Raw genomic sequence first — 22,637 nt, forward strand, 5'->3', positions numbered from 1 at the left:
GATAATATCTCCCAGGAGAAGCATATATAAGGAGAAAAGCAGAGGCCCTAAAACTGATCCCTGTGGCACTCCATACTTAACTTTTGTTTGATTTGACAATTCCTCGTTTACACTTTCATAGTGGTAGCGGTCTGATAAATAGGACCTAAACCATGCTAATGCAAGTCCACTAATGCCAACATAATTCTCCAGCCTATTCAAGAGAATGTCGTGATCTATTGTGTCGAAGGCAGCACTAAGATCTAAAAGCACTAGAAGAGAAATGCAGCTGCGATCAGATGATAAGAGCAAGTCATTAGTAACTCTGATAAGTGCAGTCTCTGTACTGTGATGAGGCCTAAATCCTGACTGAAATTGTTCATATATACTATTTCTCTGTAGAAATGAACATATTTGGGAAGACACTACATTTTCTAGTATTTTCAACATAATGACATTTGAAATCGGTCTGTAATTAGCCAATTCTCCAGGATCAAGCTGTGGCTTCTTAATAAGTGGTTTGATAACTGCCATTTTAAAGTTTCTTGGGACATGTCCTAAGGATAGTGTGGAGTTAATAATATTAAGAAGAGGTTCTGAGATTACTGGAAATATCTCTTTTAAGAGCTAATAAAAAGACAGATAATTGCATAATTTAAGTTTTATTTCTGATGATTTCTATTTTATCAGAAAAGAAATTCATGATGTCATTATTATTGTGCTGCGACGGAGTATCTGGTTCTGTTGAGGCTTTATTCCTAACCAATTTAGCCATAGTACTGAATAAACACCTAGGATTGTTGTGGTTATTTCCTATGAGTTTGCTAAAATATGCTGACCTGGCAGCTTTTAGTGCCTGTCTGTAGCTACAGTCACTATCCTTCCATGCACCGTGAAATACCTCTAATTTTGTAATTTTCCGAGCTGCTCTCTTGAGAGCTTGAGTGTGATCATTGTACCATGGTGCGGGGCTTTTTTATTTAATTTTCTTTAATCGAAGGGTGCAACATTATCAGGAGTGCTAGAGATGACTATTTATATTTTCTGTTTTTACATCAAGTTCTTCTAGACTTTTTGGCTTACTGAGTATATGAGACAATTCTGGAAGATTAGTGAAGCTATCTTTAGTGGTCAAAAGAATAGTTCTACTTGAATGATAGCGTGGTGTAGATTGAGTAACTGATCACAGCATACAAGAGACGAGGTAATGATCTGAGATGTCATCGCTCTGTGGCAGAATTTCTGTAGTATCAACATCAACTCCATATGACAGAATTAAATGTAGCATATGATTATGGCGATGAGTTGATCCTGTCACATTTTGTCTGACTCCAAGAGAGTTGAGAATATCAATAAATGCTAATCCCAATGTGTCATTTTCATTATCTATGTGAATGTTGAAGTCACCAACAATTAAAGCTCTATCTACAGTAACTACAAGATCTGATAGAAAATTTGCAAATTCACCAAGGATATCTGAGTACAGCCCGGGTGATCTGTATACTGTAGCAAGGACGAAAGACGACTGAGATATTTTATTTATATCTGATGGTGTCATCATTAAGCATTATTAGTTCAAAAGACTTAAACTTATATCCTGTCCTCTGAGTAACACCAAAAACTTCAATGTAAATTGTAGCAACACCTCCTCCTCGACCCTTCAGATGAGGCTCATGTTTATAATAATAACCTGGGGGAGTAGATTCATTTAAACTAATATATTCATCCGGTTTAAGACAGGTTTCAGTCAAACAGAGTGCATCCAAATTATGATCTGTAATAATTTCATTTACAATTAGTGCTTTGATTGAAAGAGATCTAATGTTTAGTAGCCCTACCTTTATATGATGATTATCTGAATTTTTTTTGTTTTTTTCAAGTTTGATCTTAATCAAAATTTTTCTAAATGATTTGTGAGAGTTTTGTGTTTGGTAGTTCAGGGAACAGACACAGTCTCTATATGATATCTAGGTGATACAGTCTCTATGTGTTGTAGTTTATGTGACCTGTGTGACGTCTCAAGGCAGCTAGCAGATGTTCGGATTAACCAGTTTGTCTGCTTCCTGACCTGGGCCCCAGTTAGTCAAATACTATCACTATTAAGACTATGAGCCAAATTACTAGAGAGGAGAGCGGCACCTTCCCTGGAGGGATGGAGTCCGTCTCTCTTTAGCAGGTCAGGTCTACCCCAAAAACTCTTCCAATTGTCAATAAATCCTATGCTATTCTCCGGACACCACTCAGACATCCAGCCATTCAGTGACACTAATCTACTATAAACCTCATCACCACGACGAGTAGGGAGGGGGCCAGAGCATATTACAGTGTCTGACATAGCTTTTGCAAGTCCACACACCTCTTTAACATTATCTTTAGACATCATTAGTGGTAACACGAATAACAATTTTAGAAAATCTATGTTTAGCATTAGCCAGCACTTGTAAATTTGATCTGATGTCAGATGCTCTGGTACCCGAAATGCATTTAACAATGGTGGCTGGAGTCTCTATTTCCACGTTCCTTACAATAGAATCACCAATTACTTCAACATGATTCTCAGTGGGTGCATCACTGAGTCGGGAGAACTGATTGGAATTCCTAACAGGAATGGGAGAGTGGTGTTGCTTTGCTGAGCGAGTATGCCGCCGAGACGTCACCCAAACGCCCTGCTGTGGGGGCTCTACAGCCGGAACCAAAGTGTGTGTGTTGCTGCTGTACTATCCACATCCGAAACAGTATCTACGGCTTCTCTTTCTCACTGACCTCCACTAACGTTCGGATGAGTGTCTCTGACTCATTAAACTTCTCCCTCAGCCTGACTAATTCCTTACATTTATCACATGTGAATCCCTCACTGCTGACGGAAGAAACTATACTAAACATGTGACATGCAATGCAGGAAGAAATAATATGAGCTTACCGTAACTGTTTGTTGTCGTTGTTGTTGTTGTTATGGTTGTTCTTGAACGGCGCGGGTTTGAGATCGATGGGGTTCTTGATCAGCAGAGGTTTGAGATTGATGCAATAATCCGTGTAAAACTCAGTGGAGAAAACGAATGCACGTAGTCAAGATGCGAGATGTAGACAAGCGGAGAAAAAAAGAAAGAAAAAAGAGAGAAAACAGGTGCGCGCAGTAGAAAAGCAGAAAAAACTGAAGCACGCTGTAAAACGGCAAAGGATAAAATGATGAACGTATAAGAATAAGCAATGCTTAGCAGCCTAGCAAGCTACAAACACAGACTCATGCAGTGTGCCGACAGCAACCAGAACAGGAAATCAGTACTGGCAGGTGTCTCACCGTGTTTTCTTCTTTCTGACTTCCGTAATCCACCCGTAAATCAGTCACAATGTTAAACATACACACTCAGAAATTAAGGGTTGAGATGATAACACTCTCACAATGCAGAACACACACATATACAAACATACACACAAAATGAACTGGTGAGACTATAACACAGAGCTTTTTATACATTTGAAAAAAAAAGAATAATAAATCAGTCACAATGCTAAACACACAAACTCAGAAATAAAGGGACGTGACGATAACACATTCTCAATGCAGAACACACACACACACACACACACACACACACACACACACACACAGAACCAAGGCATCAATAAGTGGAGCTCTACAGTCTTCTTTTGGTCATTGTTGGCATTACAAATTATTGTTGCTTTCCAGCTGATAACAGCAATCTAACACACTCACTCACTCACTCACTCACTCACTCACTCACTCACACACACACACACACACACACACACACACACACACACACACAGATATACACACATACAAACACACACTCACACACACACATGTTTGCACAATAATATTTTACTCTAGAAAGTTAGAAATTGTAAAATGTTTACTCTGATTCTTCTATTTAATATTCTAATTTTCAGAATTTTGCAGTTCATTTCTGTTTCTTGATGTTCATTTTCTTGACATTATTATGCATTTATTTTGAGTTATTACATTTTTATGTTTGAAATAAATTATTGGTAGAAAAATGTTTATTCTGTGTCTTCTCTTTGTAACACCATGGTCAGGTTTGATTGCAGCATAATGACATTAACTGCAAAAACTGACACTTCAAATCAATTTTAAAATGCTAAACTTTGACAAATAAAAGTTTGATAATGTCTAAATACTATATATATCCAAATGCATATCTTTTAATATTAGGTTACAACAAGTCATCAGACTACACAGTATGTGTCTACAGTCATCTACTGGCTGTTACTGGCATGACATGGTGTTCAACTCATGTTATTTATATTTTGTTCACCAGATGCCTCCAATTTATGTCACATTCTCATATTTTCTTCATGTTTCAACTTACAGAAGTGTAGGTTCTGATTTTTATTTTTAAATGTGCTTATTTGTATATGCAAATTAATGGTAAAATAAAATATGTACATAAGATCAAAATAGCATAAAATCCCCAAAGAAATGCATAATTTTATTGTTCTTACTTCAGGGAAGAATTTTTTTAAATCATTTTCATCATCAAAAAAAAGTGTTACACATCTGACCCTTCCAGTCAAAAAAGACTGCAAATACCAAAGGGAGGTGCCATTTTTCAATACCATAGGAGGGTTAAATCTCCTCATGAATGGGCTGAAGTAGGGCAGTTCTGACCTGCAGTGGACGACGACGGGTCCGGCATCTGGTGGGTTGCATGCTTTCACTCTACGGAGGAAGGCGAGGAATGGAGTGGGATATTCGGGAACGCCGTGATCCGGCCACGCTGTGAACTGGAACTGTCGCACCTCTCGTCTCTCATTGGAGCCGCTCTGATGGGAAATTATATCACAAGCAGAATATTATGACAACTGTAGAATTACAGACACTGACCTGCCATTACTAATGCCACAGACACCTGATCAACAGATGCTTCAGTGCTGTACGTTCACAAACAGATGTTGAAAGCTGAAATTAAATTGACACACCTTATGCAGTGAAAAGGTTCGCACACAGAATGTGGCGAGTTCCATCGTGTCCAGCAGAGAGACCTGAACCGTCCCATATGTGTCTGTACCACGACTGGGCCAGTACTGATCACACTTGATCTACAGGACAGAAGTACATCAAACAAACACAATAAATATACAGATGATTAAGAATGAATATGATAACATCAAGAAAATCTCTTTAAAAGGGATAGTTCATCCAAAAATATTCAGTCATCATTTACTCACCCTCATGTTGTTTCAAACCTGTATGACATTCTCTCGGTGGAACACACACTGAGAAAATTTGAAGAATGTTTCATTCACTTCTTTCCAAGCAATTTCAGTGAAAGGGGACTGAAGCTTTCAAGCCTCACACATTATATTCCAATTCATCTGAAATAAAACAATAGCTTTGTGTGAGGAACAGACTGAAATTTAGGTCGTTATTCACTAAGGATCTTGATTTCCTCAAAAGAACAATTTGTCAGGATTATCAGTGAATAATGACTTAAATTTCATTCTGTTCCTCACACAAAGCTATTGTATTATTTCAGATGACTTGATATATAGCTCACCTGTCATATGAACTGCTTTATGATACTTTTCTGGAGCTTTTGCATCCTTTTTACGCTTGAACACTTCAGTCCCTTTTCATTGTAACTGCATGGAAAAGAGCGACATCACAGTGTTCAAAGTTTCTCCTTTTGTGTTCTACATTAGAAAGAGAGTCATATGGGTTTAGAATGATGTGAGGCTAAATAAGTAAATCATTTAAGGGTGAACTATTGAGTCACTCTGTGTCTGTCTGTCTGACCCGTGATTTCTCCTCTAGTTTAGTCATCATGACGACAGACGCGGCTCTCTGCTCCCAAACCATCCGCCAGAAATCACCGAAAGTCTCGGGCAACGGCCCCTGTGCGGCGATATACGCATTCTGTTTCCTGTAGCCATCGATGTAGTTTGCATTGATGTAGTCACTACCCATAATGCCTGGGGAAACAGAGAAACAACAAAATAAGAATGAAAATATCACAGACGTGCATTTATTAATGTATACAAGGATAAATAAAAAAAACAGCTTTTTTACAGGTATATGAAGGTAAATATTAAAGACCCCATGAAATGAACGTAATTTCCTTTTCTATGTTGACATATTTCCTTTTGAAACACAAAGTTTGGGCAAGACATATCGACTTTTTGTAACCCTATATTTTTTAATGCCTGTATCAAATTTGATATGCTATTTTCTAAAGCCTGTGCACAAGGGTATAGATTCCAGGGGGGTAATTTTTTATTGATTTTCAATAATCAAAACAAGCATGTACAACCTGCTTTTTATTTATATAAAATATAAATTTTTATAATTTTTATATTTATACCATGATCAATGGAAACATGTAAATGCTTCATGATGCAACCCCCCCAATGTTCAAGCCAAATTTACGCCTTTGCCTGGGCATCACTGACAATCTAAATTTAGCTGAAAATCCTGTTGTCTGCAATGTACTAGATGTCTGCTGCCACCTGGTGGACGTTTCATAATGGAAAAATATTTTTAAATTTTTTCCAAATATGGCCGCGTTTGTATTGCACGCACAATTTTTTTTATGTGAAATCTTTGCTGATTTTAATAATTTATATTTTAAACTGAGTATTTGCTGATTAACTTATGCATGGTTAGAATTTTGTATATTATTTTGTACGATTTCTTTTTATAGTTGGTCTAATGGTACTAAAAACTACTAAAAACAGTTTAATGTAAAAAAGAAATGAGAATTTTCTGACAATTCTTTCATATGTCAGACTTTAACAGGGTTAAATAGGCAAGAGACTTTAGTTTTCATCACAGCCATGAACCATAAATTACTGCTTGTTATTGCTAGTCAAATGCAGGTGTTACTTTGACATTCTCATTATATAAACAAAATGTGCAAGATGATGTCATCAATATTTTAGTCCATTTTCCCAGAGGAGAAAGAATGTAAATTAAAAGTGCTGTAAGAGGGCCTGGGTATCTCAGCGAGTATTGACGCTGACTACCACACCTGGAGTCACGAGTTTGAATCCAGGGTGTGCTGAGTGACTCCAGTCAGGTCTCCTAAGCAACCAAATTGTCCTGGTTGCTAGGGAGGGTAGAGTCACATGGGGTAACCTCCTCGTGGTCGCTATAATGTGGTTCTCGCTCTCGGTGTGGTGCGTGGTGAGTTGTGCGTGGATGCCGCGGAGAGTAGCGTGAAGCCTCCACACGCGCTATGTAACGCGGTAACGCACTCAACAAGCCACGTGATAAGATGCACAGATTGACGGTCTCAGATGTGGAGGCAACTGAGAGTCGTCCTCCGCCACCCGGATTGAGGCGAGTCACTACACCACCACGAGGACTTAGAGTGCATTGGGAATCGGGCATTCCAAATTGGGGAGAAAAAAAAAAAAATTTCAGCCGTTCTACCACCACAAGCTGAGCCTTTGAATTAGCCACGCCCCCTCTTTCCAGAACCCCGCCCTCAAAAAATAACAAATGAGCTTTATTGAGACCGACATGAGCAGAAACGGTTGTTAAAAACAACAGCAGCAAAATAGCGCCCTCAACTGGCAACTGTTATGAACAACATGGCATAAAAATGGCATTAAGCCTCAATAATTCACTGCAGCTATAATACTATGAGAACACGCAAAATGATTGACAGGCAGAAAGCGTCAGAGACCGCAGACACATTTTTATTTGTTGTTTACAGAGTCTAGTGATGTCACAGAGACCGGTGAGATATCTCACAACACTGATTTCATTCATATCTTTCAGGGAGTAGGAACATTGTTTGCATAACTTTCTGTGAAAGAATCGTTTACAGCAGCTTAAATTCAGTCTTTTATGAGTAACCTAGCATACAGTTGACCTCAAAACTAACAGACATGACCTAAAAGACATTTCATGAGGTCTTTAAATATGTTTTGATGCAGAACTGCAACTCAGTTTTGATGTGTGAAGTCGCAGAGACAGAGTATCATTCAGAGTGCTTTGAATGCTTTGAATGCTTTGAATGCTTTGTTCGTACCGTCTATCGGCATGAGGATGACACGCGTGTGGTCGTACGCAATCACATTGGCATAACGGTTCTTTGGCTTGTTCACCTCAAGATTTGAATGTTCCCATGTGAACTGCTGCCCAGGATCAATTGACTGAGAGAGACAGATATTATAGTTATTATAGTTATAAATGATATAGTGTTATTTATATTGAACAGTATTATATAACTATCTGTCTGTCTGTCTGCATCACTCACCTCATACTCCTGCGACAGGTGCAGGTTGTCGTTGGCCTTCAGTCTGTCTGTGTGTTCAGGCAGATCTGTGATGGGGATGGGGGGGTGATTCATCATACCTGCAGGGTCAGAGGTCACAGCGGGTGTCATGGAGATGACCCAGAAACCATCGCCAATGAGTGTGATGTAATGAAGACGTCACGTGAGCGCATATGAATCATACATGACTGATGATGTGAAACACAGTGGATCTGATCTAACACCTAGTGAGCTGCAAATCTAGACTTCTTTTGTTCAAACTTTAAAGAAGCATCATCATTCTTCACAGAGAAGATAATCCCAGAATGTATTGTAATGAGCTCAGTGAAACAATCAATCAAAAGATGATGGGTGAGAACTCTTGATTATAAATATACTCATAATTAATTCAATATGGAAAAATATCTCAATCTTATTAAAACTGGACTATTTTACTATTTTTATGTGAAGTCTCTCATGCACTTCACGTGAGGTGTGTCACATGAGTTTCTGGCTATGAAGAGCATTTTAAATCATTCACTCAGGATGCTGCTTCAGGGGCCATTCACACAGGATGCGTTATTAGCACCTTTCACACATGCAACCAGGTAAATTACAAGAAGATCGTTGGGTTGCCTTTACTGGTTAATGTACCACATGTGCTATTCACACATGCAACGACTTTCCATCTTTTTTCCATATTGCTAGTACCATTCACACATCAGCACCAAATGCCATTAAATCCTGTGATGTCATTTGCTGGAAATAACATCTACACGGCTGCGTCGGAAATGTGCACTTCTTCTTTGAAAATCATGGTGGGGTATTATTTTGTATCTGAACGTATGTGGCCGGTAATGTTTTAAATTTTTTTGGTAAATGTTTACATTTATGCAGCTGCTTGAGACTCAGCGACAATGAATGCAACGACTTTAAATAAGACAGAGAACAAAATGCTGTTGCTAGCACCTGAAGGCGGAGACGCTATCTGCGGCTGAAAAGCACAGTAATGTGTACATATAATGCAATAAAGAGGTCTGCGTGTTCCAGAAGGGTTAGACGTAGACTTTATGGCCCCCAGTCGGTAAACAAATTCCAGTCTTTTTGGGGAGAAAAAAAGAGGGAAAGAGGCCACAGCTGGGCTAGCCTGTCTCTACTGTCTCTGTTCCCAAAGGAACGTTCGACACACATAAGAGTGTTGGGGGAGGTTACGTGACGGCTCGGTGTGCTGGCTATGAGGCACACAGCGGTCTTCCCGTCTCGCACCGCTAGTCCACGTAACACAGTTCAACTAGTTGTGGCGTTTCGTATAGGGACCCCTATTGTCACTACATCGACACAATGTTGAGTGAATGACAGATAGGGAACGTCATGGTTACTTTCGTAACCTCCGTTCCCTGATGGAGGGAACGAGACGTTGTGTCCCTCTTGTCACAACACTGAACTACCCGCTGAAATGGCCGGAAGCTTGTCTCGGCTCCTCAGCACAAAACCTGAATAAGTGGTTGCATACCAGCTCCTTTTATACCCGTATGTTCGGGGGAGTGACATGCAAATACCACTCGCCAATTTTCATTGGCCTTTTTTCAAAATCAGAGGTGTTTGGGGCTCCCAAGAGTGACCCCTAGTGTCACTACATCGACACAACGTTACAAGGTTACAAAAGTATCCAGGACGTTTCACTATTTGACCAATTTGTTGACATTTTTGCTTGCTTCTGATTCACCGGTGTTACTTACGTCAGCGCATCCTGACCTCATTTGAACTGAAACCAGTAATCTTATGGCTCTGATCAAACATACCATCAATATGGAAATGTATAGATTTAATGATACCATGTCTCATTAAGGGAAATTCGCAGAGCAAAATTTACCAATATTTTCAAAAGGTTCGTGTTCACACTTGACCTCTTAACTGGAAAATGCAGTAAATTTTTGGAAAAGGCTTTATTGTGTGAAAGGGGCTGTTGTGTTCAAACACAACTAAACGCAGCACAGAGCAATGGAACAGAGCGCAAGTGTCTTGAGGAGTTATTTAAAAATTGGTCTTCTTTTAACTTCAAAAATGTCTTAAAAATGTGGCGCTTACGGAGCGAGGTGCAGAAAAAACAGCAAGACGTGCTGCAACAGTGAAAGACGTCAGTCTAGCACATTTACATAGACCAACAACTACACTAGCACAGACAAATGCAATAACGTTTTCTGTGTGAACAGCCCCTTAGAAGGTAAAGCAGACAGTAAACTGCAAGACAGCTACTCTCTCTGTCATTCAGTGTCTCATGATCATTTTCCTCTTGTATTGTGTTTGCGTGACCTCTGAGGTCAATGCTCATTTTCAAGCGGGTCAATTGTGTGTGTGTGTTTGTACCTGCCGTCTGGAAGTTGATTCGTCTCATCTCGACAGGGTCGGTCGGGTGATGCGCCATCATCTCAGCATTATTCAGCAAACACTTGGTGCCCGGCTCAGAGTCCTTACGCTTACTAATGAGTCAAAACACACAGAGGAACTCAGTTAACTAGACTTCTAAAGAGAATGCCAACATAAAGCAATACGGCACTCGAGGGCGTTACAGTGATTTTACCACAGTTAAAGTGTTTTTTTGGACACGAGCGGATCAGCAAAACCCCAATAAAACTGCTGTAAAATCACATGGCCTCAAGTAGCGTATTGCTTGTTACACCAAACAGTTACATTTATTATTCATAAAAATCAGACCCAAAAAATATTTTGACAAGTGGTATAGTTCTAACTATAAACTGTTTACGTTTGACAAGCAAAGTAGCAAATTGGCACGGTAATACATACAATGTGCAATCACAGGTGTGTGTTTTTAATCTTCAAACATGACTCATCCAATCAGAACTTAGAGTCAAAATATTCTTCATATTGTTATTTTATTATAGAAATATTATTTAAGACAATATAGTAACATCTCTGTGTATATATGTGTATAGTAACATCTATGTGTACCTAACCCTACTGTGTATATTCACTGCACATCTAGTATTTAGTATATATAATCTAGACTGGAACACTGTATTGACCATTCAGCATCCAGGACTGCATCTATCCATTTTATAATTGTCATTGTGTGAAAGAGGAAGCAGATATGACTGTTATCTGACACCCATCACAATCAGCAGCTTCACGTCTGAGAACCAATACGTGCCAAAAATAAAACTTGAAACTGTCTGTAATTAGAGAAGAGTTCACACTGACCTGTGGGGTTTACTGGAGTCCCATCAAACACAGCGCAGCAGAGAGAAATGAGAGAGAGAAATCAATATAATGCATTAGTATTCAGCGGGTACATGACACATCCTGCAGATAACGCTGGTCCTCATGAGGGACAGTTTAGCTCTGGACTCTCGGGAGAAAACACTGTTCCGGTCTAAATGGAAGATGGCGGGACGGATCAGAGCCAAGGGTGGATTTATCAGCCGGAGCGGCCCGATATATTCTGCTCATGCCGTGCGGCGCCAGCAAGGTCAAAGCAGTAATCTGGCATCACAGATTCTGTATCTGTCACACTAAAGATGCTCAGACTGCTTGCAGTGACCTCACGACACACTAACACTGAAACACTACGCTACAAGACATACAGAAATATTCAGAAAAACATAACAGTCATTTAAGAGCATAATGGTGAATATGTGTTGAACGTGTGTCACTTTAATTTGAATAAAAATGTCTCCAGTGTCATTCAACTCAACTTGAGGTCATCGGCTCAAAACATTGTTTTTGATAATATTTTTACTGATCAAAGATAACCATAACTGATGATGAAAGCCAGCTCTTGTAGCATTATATGTCAATGGTGTGAGTCCAAAAATGGGAAAAAAGTTGTTTTTCCAAAGTTGAGAGTCTGTAACTCCAGAAGTATTAAAGATATCTTAACTTCGTGCGACCCCGCGTACACCTGCGTGGACATTGTATTTTAGCTTTGCTATGTAACAAATAATTTAATTTAAACCGACTGATGTCAGTTCAGGAGACTCTGTGCTGTCAGTAAAAGGTTAAACTTTTGACATACGGAGTCATGTGACAAAACAACATGGCGCTGATCACAGCGGAGTTTGTCTTTGGGAGAAACACCAACAAAACTACATCTGGTAAGAAACCTCATTAAGTTTTTACACTGAAACCTGTTTGAGTCAAAAGATTAGAGTCTCTAGTTTCATCTGATATGCCATTTTTTAAATTTGAGCGATTTATCGTGAAACGCCACGCCGTTAAACACAATGACCACTTATGTGGACTATAGGCTCATTTTCAGTTCTCCTATATTTACTGTGTATTATCACATTGAGAATAAATGGGTCAATTCTTGTTGCTTTCAGAGGCTTTATCTGGAGTTAGGATGAAAATAAGGTGCATTTCAAACTGTTCTGAGACCAGTGCAGACAGACAGCACACTGGAGGTTAAGTCATTCACTAAATAGGGAGCAAGGGAGCATCCTATAGCTCTCTATGCAGTTAAGTGCATTCACTCCTAAAATCTGATCAAAAGTTCAGTTTCAGGCTGCAGATGATGTTTGGATCACTCAACATGTTTGACAGACATGTGACAATGATAATCAGTACATAGATTCAGAATTTATAATGTATCATTTTATTTTAACATGGTTGACAGTGATTGGATGATGCTGGACATTACTTTGAATCAGAATTAATTATGCTAATTTCTGATGTAATGTCTGTAACGTCTCAAAAACATGAATAATCAACACTCCTGGAAACATCATAAACTATTTCATTAAAATCTGACTTTCTATAACTTGATATTATTTAAGATTTCAAAACTTAGTCCCGCTGTCCACATATGTGGACATAATTTTTATTTATGAAAACTATTTTACTCTTAAATTTTTTGATTTTTTTGCTTGTTTATTTGGTGCTACTAGTTACAAATCAAAAAGGGGGAAAATGCACGCAGCAGTCACGCTCGAGTCTCAGGAGGATAATATCCTTTTAGATTCTGTTTCTGAACAAACGATCCTTTTTGTATCTTAATTTTTAAGGCTCTATATGGTGAAATCCCAGAGATATGAGGCTTTCAATGTGGCTCCATGTGTAAATTGTTAAGTTTGACCCCTTTTGATTTAATGGTTGAAAATTAAATGTGGGTCACATGGTATGAAGCTAGTTTCTCCTGTCCAACACAACAAACGTCTGAAGTACAAATATTGTTGAAACTAGAAATGTACCTTTATTTATTCACATTAAAACAATGATGTCAAAATCTCATTATTAAAAACAAAACAAAAAAACACTAATAAATGTATTACTTAGCAGGCCTACTGTAAATACTGAACCATGGCATTTAATATTTTCCTTTCATCATAATTTACATTAATCTTTCATCAGAAAAATTATGAAAACAAATCAAATATTTCAGCTGGGGAATTTTCTGAAATTTGGTTGATTTGAGATGGAATAAACCTGTTTTACATCGTGCATTTATTACATTCCCAGTTAAAAGTTTTGACACTCTTGAGTAATTGAGTTATTGTGTATTTCTGAATGCTGATTAATAATTTGATTTATCTTTGTGTATTTTAAGTGATTAGGTTACATTAGTGAGTTAGCTGAAATATGCATGTTAAACTTTGTCTTTTTTTGATAATGTTAATGAATATCGATAAGACTTTTACTCAGCAACAGTCACTAAATATATCTGTAATCACAGGATCTATCATTACTAATAATAACCCGTTTGTCTTCGGTTCACAGTGGCGTTCATTTAAGATCTATGAAGAATGACTGAATTATGAATCTACTTCAGAATATTTTATTAATTGTCCAGATTTCATTCTGCAGTTTAATCTTCACCTCAGAGGTTATTATCTTCCAGTCCTGAAATAGCTGCTTCTTCAATATTTAATCACTCTTTACTCTCTCTGTCACACCGGACTCGTTTCCTCTCAGTTCTCATGAATACAGCAGCTCTATATCACGCTCTCAGAACTCACTTTATTTACACCTTCTGAGTAACACATTTAGAAACTACTCAGAGTCACAGACATCATTATCTTTAGCTGTTATCTCATACTTTACTGCTTAGAAATCTTTGAATTTGTGAACCATTTCTACCAATTAACTGAGAAGAACCTCCTCAAAAAGAAGAATTCACTCATAAATTGTTGGCCCATATTTATAATGCATTAGTAATGTATCATAATACAACTTATGTTATAACTTCTCATAAATAATTATAACAACAGTATAATACATTATAATACTTATCTATTCACAGTTATACCTTTGAGTAAAATGCATTATAACACAAGCAACATCCAGTTTTATCTGCAGAAGTTATAATGTATTATATACTGTATATATTGTAATATATATATAATAGGTATGCTTCAAGTAAAGTGTCAAAAGCAATGTGTTCTTATAAACATCCATAAGATATTTTGAAGTGGTTATAAGACATTATAAGTCATGCTGGAAGTTATAAACATTACACATGCACAACATACAAAATAACACACATTTAATGCACATTCTGAGATATTATGAAAAACACTTGTTAAGCTACAAGATTAAATATATCAGAAACATATCTATATCTACATATGTATATTGATCAAACATGTAGCCAATCTTCTTCAATAAACTTTAATGTTTGTGCATATTATTTAGAGATTTATTTTATAAATAACTTCCATTATATAAGTTTGACTTGTAATGTTAATGTATGTTATAAGTTCATGTTATGTCTGTTTATAAGAAGATATTACTTTTGTAACTTTACTTAAAACAGACAAAGAACACTTATAATACATTATACATTATACAGCACTTATCCGATAAACTTTATTAACTTCTACTGTGTTAATATTACATGTTGCTTGTGTTATAATGCATTATACTCTAAAGTATAACTATGAATAGGGGAAGTCTTATAATGTAATTATAACTATAGTTATAATTATTTATGAGAAGTTATAACTTATTATAAGGTGTATTATGAGACGTTATAAATGCAGTATAATGCATTATAAATATGGGCTTCATAGAAAGTTTTACCAAAATGTCCATGATTTCCCAAGGTTTAGGGTTTTTAAGATTATGAATTATGAATCAAGTAATATTGCACACATCAGAACGTCTGAGATAAACTCAAACACAGAAGAGATGAGACCGAAATAAGAACGAAAACCATATTTAAACAACCACAGTTATAAGAAAACTTCTATAACATCAGACTGTAGAGATGGAAAAGTTGCCCGGGTCAGGTGTAAGTCAAGGGGTAAGATGAGCCATCTCAGCTGTGCCAGAGTCTGCTTGAGTTCATTTATCTAATGTATTACAATTCTTTTATTTACATATTATATAGAGTTGGGGTACCCGAGTCTGAGTCACGAGTCCAATTTTAATGTCATGGACTCGGATGCATTTTTACTCGGACTTGAGCCTTTGGGACTCTTGATATTTTCCCAAGTCCAGCCGAGTCCATGACATTTGTGACACAATGAAAAATAAAAATAAAAATGAATAACAAAACAGAAATAAATGAACACATCTCTGTCTGCATGCAGCTATAGCACCCCCTGATGTCGTAGATGTAGCCAGTGTTTGTTTCACTGTGTTTAAGCACACACATATACACATGCGCACAGTCAAACTCATCAGTCAACTAATACACTTGAATGTTCCTAAGGAAACATCTAAAGCAGACAGCAACTCTAAACAGATAAACAGCACCTATTTATTACTGATATATTCAAAGCATCAATGAGCTGCTTAAAATACATTCTTTTACAGCATTTGTCCACCATTCACAACATTCAACCATGCACAATAAAATATTAGGATATTAGAAAATGTTTTGTTTGTAATTGAATTATAGACTATAAAATCTATTATTCAATGACAGAGTTTATGTATGAAGCTAAACTTCATGTTTCAAGATGAATTTAGTGTAAAACATTTTTATTGTAAACCACCGGGCAACTTATGCACATATTTTTTTAGCCTATATCTCTGGTGTAGATCTCATAAAATGACTCAATGTTATGATTCTCCATGTTTTTATGATTAAAGAAGAGCTCAGAGAAATTTTCTTTGGTATTTAAAGATTTCATAATGATTGCAGACCAATGCGGCGGCCGCTTAAGCAAATATCAAATATTTTTTATATTCGTGTCAGCAGCCGTGAGATGCACACGGACGCATCAGAGTTTTAGGTGCACGAGCAGCGCTCAGAACTGCCCCACATTGTGCTGTTTCTGTTAATTAACTACGTTCGTGTTAAATGGCCCTAATATTAGCAGAGTGATTTTCCAGTGGTTTTGGATGTAACATTTGCAGTCAAATCTTGCGATGTAACTTCTCAGCGATTGCTAATTACAGCTGTGTTGACACATTATTTTCCAAAACCAGTTGGCAGATAAAGACTCAGAAAAAAATCGAATAAATCTAGAATAAAAACTAAATTAAAATTCGAAACAATAATAACCCTGGCTGTAATGACTAACACAAGTTTCACTTTCTTTAGTCTATTTTTGTTTTTGTCAGGTTTTTGTTACATTTATATTGACAAACAGTTTCTCTTAGTTGTGAAGGTTAAAATAGCTTAAAATATTGATGTTCCGAGTTTACAGTTACAAATTTGATTCAGATTCATGAACACATTCATTCAGACTTGGACTCAATTGTTTAAAGACTCAGACTCGTCTCGGACTCGATTATTTAAAGACTCAGACTCGTCTCGGACTCGATTGTTTAAAGACTCGGACTCGACTCGGACTCGATTGTTTAAAGACTCGGACTCGATTCGGACTTGATTGTTTGAAGACTCAGACTCGACTCGGACTCGACTGTTTGAAGACTCGGACTTGATTGTTTGAAGACTCGGACTCGACTCGGACTCGACTGTTTGAAGACTCGGACTTGATTGTTTAAAGACTCGGACTCGACTGTTTAAAGACTCGGACTTGATTGTTTGAAGACTCGGACTCGTCTCGGACTCGATTGTTTAAAGACTCGGACTCGACTCGGACTCGATTGTTTAAAGACTCGGACTCGATTCGGACTTGATTGTTTGAAGACTCGGACTCGACTTGGACTCGACTGTTTGAAGACTCGGACTTGATTGTTTAAAGACTCGGACTTGACTGTTTAAAGACTCGGACTTGATTGTTTGAAGACTCGGACTCGACTCGGACTCGACTGTTTGAAGACTCAGACTCGACTGTTTAAAGACTCGGACTCGATTGTTTAAAGACACGGACTCGTCTTGGACTTGACTCAGACTCAATTGTTTAAAGACTCGGACTCAACTCGGACTCGATTGTTTAAAGACTTGGACTCGAGTGTTTAAAGACTCGGACTCGACTCAGTCTCGACTGTTTAAAGACTCGGACTCGATTGTTTAAAGACTCGGACTCATCTTGGACTTGACTCAGACTCAATTGTTTAAAGACTCGGACTCGACTCTGACTCTAGTGTATAAAGACTTGGACTTGATTGTTTAAAGACTCGGACTCGACTTTGACTCAATTGTTTAAAGACTCGGACTCGACTCAGACTTGATTGTTTAAAGACTTGAACTAGTCTCAGACTCGACTTGGACTCAATTGTTTAAAGCCTTGGACTCGCCTTGGACTCGATTGTTTAAAGACTCGGACTCGCCTCGGACTTGACTCAGACTCGATTGTTTAAAGACTCAGACTCGTGTCAGACTTGACTCGGACTCAATTGTTTAAAGACTCGGACTCGACTCGGCCTGTTATGGACTCGGTCTTGAGTTGGACTCGGCCCCTTCTGGACTCGAACTCTATTGTTTAAAGACTCAGATTCGACAAAGGTGGACTTGAACCCAACACTAATATCATATTCTCAGCATATAATTTGAGTGAAAAATTGAATTTAAAAAGACACAAAGTACATGGATTTGAGAATGGGTTAGTGTTTGGTTTGTGTGTCTTTTTCTTTATTTTAGACTGCACTGGAACTCATATGAAGAAAACCTGATGATCGTGTTCTCCAGCATGATTTGAGAATGTTCCAATGAATTTCCATGACTTTTCCAGTTGTTTGTGATTTCTGGATTTTTTAAAATATTTTTTTATTTAGACTGATTCTCTAGTCAATCAATCCGAATGATCCGTGAACAATTTCTACCAAAAAAAAAAAAAAAAGAAAAAAAAAAGGATTCGCTCATAAATTGGACATTAAGAATATTTGCGAGCTAATTCTACATGACACAAGCTCTAACCAAGAACTTTCGGTAACACTTTACAATAAGGTTCCATTAGTTAACTTTAGTTAATGCATTAGTGTACAGTATCATGAAATAACAATGAACAATATATTTTTTACAGCATTTATTAATCTTTTTTAATGTTAGTTAATAAAAATACAATTGTTAGTTCATGTAAGTTGATTGTGCATAAACTAATGTTAACATATACAACTTTTGATTTAAAAAATGTATTACTATATGGTGAAATTTACATAAACTATGATTAACAAATGCTGTAAAAGTATTGTTAGTTCTTGTTTTGTAATGTAGTTAACTAATGTTAACAAATGAAACCTTACTGTAAAGTGTTTCTGAAATGTCCATGATTTTTCCTTGAATTTTAAGATTGTTAATTTAATTTGATAATTTATACTTTTCCCTGATATTTCAAGGAGTGGTGGTGTAGTGGGCTAAAGCACTGAGCTGGTTTGATCCCCACAGCCACCACCATTGTGTCCTTGAGCAAGGCACTTAACTCCAGGTTGCTCCAGGGGGATTGTCCCTGTAATAAGGGCACTGTAAATCGCTTTGGATAAAAGCATCTGCCAAATGCATAAATGTAAATTTCCAAATTTTCCATGACTGTGGGACCCTTCAAAGAGCATCCTGTGTGCTTCAATAAAAGCAAGAAAATCTGACCGTCTGTACAAAGAGTTCACATGATCAATGTCACGGATTTACTTACATATTAAATAGTGCACAATCTGAAATATTTCTTCTTCATTTCACATTTAAAACTTTCTTCTTATTTCAAGGTTTAAATTAGATTTTTAATCCAAGATATACAATGTGATTTTTCATTACATGATCACATGACAACTCTCATATCTCTATTGTAGTGTTAGCTGTAGTTCACACTCACTTCTTGTACAGCAGAATGGCGATGACGATGCAGATGATAAAGACCACCGCGAGGACGGGACCAACCACCCAGATGAGCCCATCACCCGCATCCAGAGGCTGAGGGTCAGAGTCCGGCGCGATCACGGGGTCAGTGTAAGGACTGGCCACAAACATCTTCTGAACACACAAACACACGAGCGTTACACACACACACACAAACACACAAACACACGCACACACTCACATTCACAAACACACAGACACACACACACACACACACAGACACACACACAAACACTCACAAACACACCCACACACGCACAAACAGAAACACACACACACACACTCAGACACACTAACACACACACACTCACAAACACACACGCACATACACAAAAACAAACACACAGACACACACACAAACACACACACACACACATACAAATACAAACACACATACACACACAAACACACACACAAACACACACACATACAAACACAACACACACACACACACACACACACACACACATACACATACACACACACACAAACACACATACAAACACAAACACACACACAAACAAACACAGACACACACACGCAAACACACATACAAACACAAACACACACACACACACATACACATACACATACACACACACACACACACACACACACATACACACACACACAAACACACATACAAACACAAACACACACACACACACACAAACACAAACACACAAACACACACACATACAAACACAAACACACACACACACAAACACACACACACACACACACAGTCTCTTACCCCAGTGGTTGAGTTGAGTTCTGCCAGTATAAAGAACACATACTCCTGACCCGGCTCCAGTGCACGGTTCTCAAAGCCGCCGTAGTCCAGCTGGTCTCCGAGGGTGAAGAAGGCGGGCAGTGTGGCGGGCGTGAAGCGGGCAGTGATGTATGCCCTCCGCAGGTCCACCTGACGCTGTCGAGGATCTTTCTGTTTCTGACTGATGTCCTTCAACAGCTGACAAACACGAAACACCTCACGTTTACCACACACACTTACTCTGTTTACAACACCCAGTGACATCATAACATCAATAAATATAAACCACAACACCTCTGAACATTTCACAAGCTAATCTTAAACATCTCCCACTGTTTGCTGTTTTAATAAGAAGAATAAAACTAGATTTACTGAAGAACAAGTGAGCCACCATCATGCTAGCATGTTCTGGGTTGCCATGGCGTTCCTATGTGGCTGTTAAGTTACTGTGTGCTTTAATATGTCTCCAGTCCCTCCTTCAGTGTGAGTCTATGGGATTTTCTAACCTTGTTTTATATTCCACCAGGAAAAAATCTGTCTAAGAGGCCGTGTGTTACAGTGATTTGACCACAGTTAAAGTTGTGCCTGACAATACCGTTTACCGTAGTGATTCACTAACACGTGACTTTCATGGCTTGCTTTTATTAAACACTAAAGTTCTACTTACACTGTAAACAGAACATGATATTACTCTGAAACAGAGACGTGATGATTATCATAAAGTGTAAATGATCCATACCTCCTCCAGGTCCATCTCGTCTGGACTCTTCAGGTGTCGTATGACCCCTCGAGCTCTCTTCAGAGGAACCACCACCACATAGATGTTCCTGCACATACAACACTCATCATGCATCTGGAGCGATAATGAATATCATATGAGATCTGAACGCTGCACAACTCAAACTGTTCATTCAGTGCTCACACACTCTTATAAACTATTTGATTAAAAAAATCCGACTTTCTATAACTTGATATTATTAAAAATGTCACAACTTAGTCCTGCTGTCCACATATGTGACATGCATTTTTAGGAAAACTATTTGCTCTTGAAAGAAAAAAAAAAATATATATATATATATATATACAGATATAGATATTTGTAGATAATGCACACAGCAGTCATGCTCGGGTCTCAGGAGGTTAAAGCTGTGGGCTTTAAGACATTTAAAATATTACAGTCAGATTATATGTTTTGACACAATGTGTATTATGAAAAGCAGTGTATGAGTGTGAATGATGGGATGTGTGATACTCAGATACTCAGTTATTCAGTGTGATGTGATTTCTGTGTGAGCTCAGCAGCCGCTGCAGAGGTGAGAAACACACATTGACTGCGCTTCTGAATTATTAACAATGCAGCAACTGCACGATTCCTGCACGTATGCGCATGTGTGTCATGCATGATTCATAAGTCCTGAAGTATGCATAAGTGACCCTGAGAGTGTGTGCTGTAACTGAGCGTGCATATTTCAGACTGTCAGTGTGCATTTGAGTAAGTGCGGCTCATACCTGATGTTGCTGCGGATGTCCATTGATGGCAGTATGATGGTGACCGTGGCTTCAGTCTCTCGTGTGTGGTCGACCTCCGGCCGGCGGATGAGGATCGGGGGGGATGTCTTGGCATGTATTCGATGTCTCAGGCCACCCATGTTCCCCTCAGGACTGGTGATCTTGAAGTCGTAGCTGGTGTCCGGCTGCAAGTTTGGAATCACGGCCTTCCTCAAACGAGCGTCAACCTCCATCTTCTGTCTGTTATACTCCACCTGACATGAACATTCAGAAACATCAGACAGCTTTTCTCAGATAGAAGCACTGGGTTATAAAATGTGATCTGATCTTCATCAAAGACACAAATATAGACAAACACAATGTGCTTAAACTAACAACACACAAACAATTATAATCTTTCATGTCTTTACTGAACACATCCCATTAAACATTCACAGTATAAGTTGGTAAAAGTATGACATCAACAAAAAATAATCAGAGTCAGGAGCTGGCAAACCTGGCATCCAATTAATGAAATGAGATTGGAGGTGTGGGTTAGAGATACTTTGACTTATAAAAAGCACTCAAACATTTTGATTTTGTTATTCACAAGAAGCATCTGCTGACGTGGACCATGCCTCACCAAAAAGAGATTTCAGAAGAGCTACGATCAAGAATTGTTGATTTGTATAAATAAAGCGTTTCCTTAAAAACGCGCTACACATAACACAATATCCTAAACTGTCTAAATGTGAGAAATTCACAACAGAGTAACTCATACTTCAGTATTTTCATTATATGCATTTTCAGGAGATTTATTATGTTTTATACATGTTGAAGTAAAAGTAAGCAGTTTACAAATTTTTCAAAATATTTGGTTATCATCAACTATTTAAAAAAAAAATTGTTGAGTAAAATTACATTCCACTTTAGAACATTTATGAATATGACATAATGAAATATTGACAAAATGTAAAGGACATTTTCATTAAAA

General features: G+C 37.9%; 1 protein-coding gene across 1 annotated transcript in view; it reads right to left on the reverse strand.

Moving 5' to 3' along the window:
* Positions 1 to 22,637, reverse strand: part of LOC127443057 (receptor-type tyrosine-protein phosphatase S-like) — a 201,302-nt gene that overhangs the window by 22,493 nt on the left and 156,172 nt on the right. Inside the window, exons 18-28 of the mRNA XM_051701542.1 lie at positions 21,665 to 21,918; positions 20,895 to 20,982; positions 20,138 to 20,353; positions 19,340 to 19,494; positions 11,442 to 11,453; positions 10,590 to 10,702; positions 8,226 to 8,323; positions 7,998 to 8,121; positions 5,759 to 5,934; positions 4,942 to 5,061; positions 4,631 to 4,785 (exon numbers count right to left, since the gene is read on the reverse strand). Of these exons, the coding sequence (XP_051557502.1) occupies positions 4,631 to 4,785; positions 4,942 to 5,061; positions 5,759 to 5,934; positions 7,998 to 8,121; positions 8,226 to 8,323; positions 10,590 to 10,702; positions 11,442 to 11,453; positions 19,340 to 19,494; positions 20,138 to 20,353; positions 20,895 to 20,982; positions 21,665 to 21,918 (1,511 nt within the window). The remainder of the gene's footprint in view (positions 1 to 4,630; positions 4,786 to 4,941; positions 5,062 to 5,758; positions 5,935 to 7,997; positions 8,122 to 8,225; positions 8,324 to 10,589; positions 10,703 to 11,441; positions 11,454 to 19,339; positions 19,495 to 20,137; positions 20,354 to 20,894; positions 20,983 to 21,664; positions 21,919 to 22,637) is intronic.

Source organism: Myxocyprinus asiaticus, chromosome 6 (assembly GCF_019703515.2).
Source record: "Myxocyprinus asiaticus isolate MX2 ecotype Aquarium Trade chromosome 6, UBuf_Myxa_2, whole genome shotgun sequence".
Lineage (NCBI taxonomy): Eukaryota > Metazoa > Chordata > Actinopteri > Cypriniformes > Catostomidae > Myxocyprinus > Myxocyprinus asiaticus.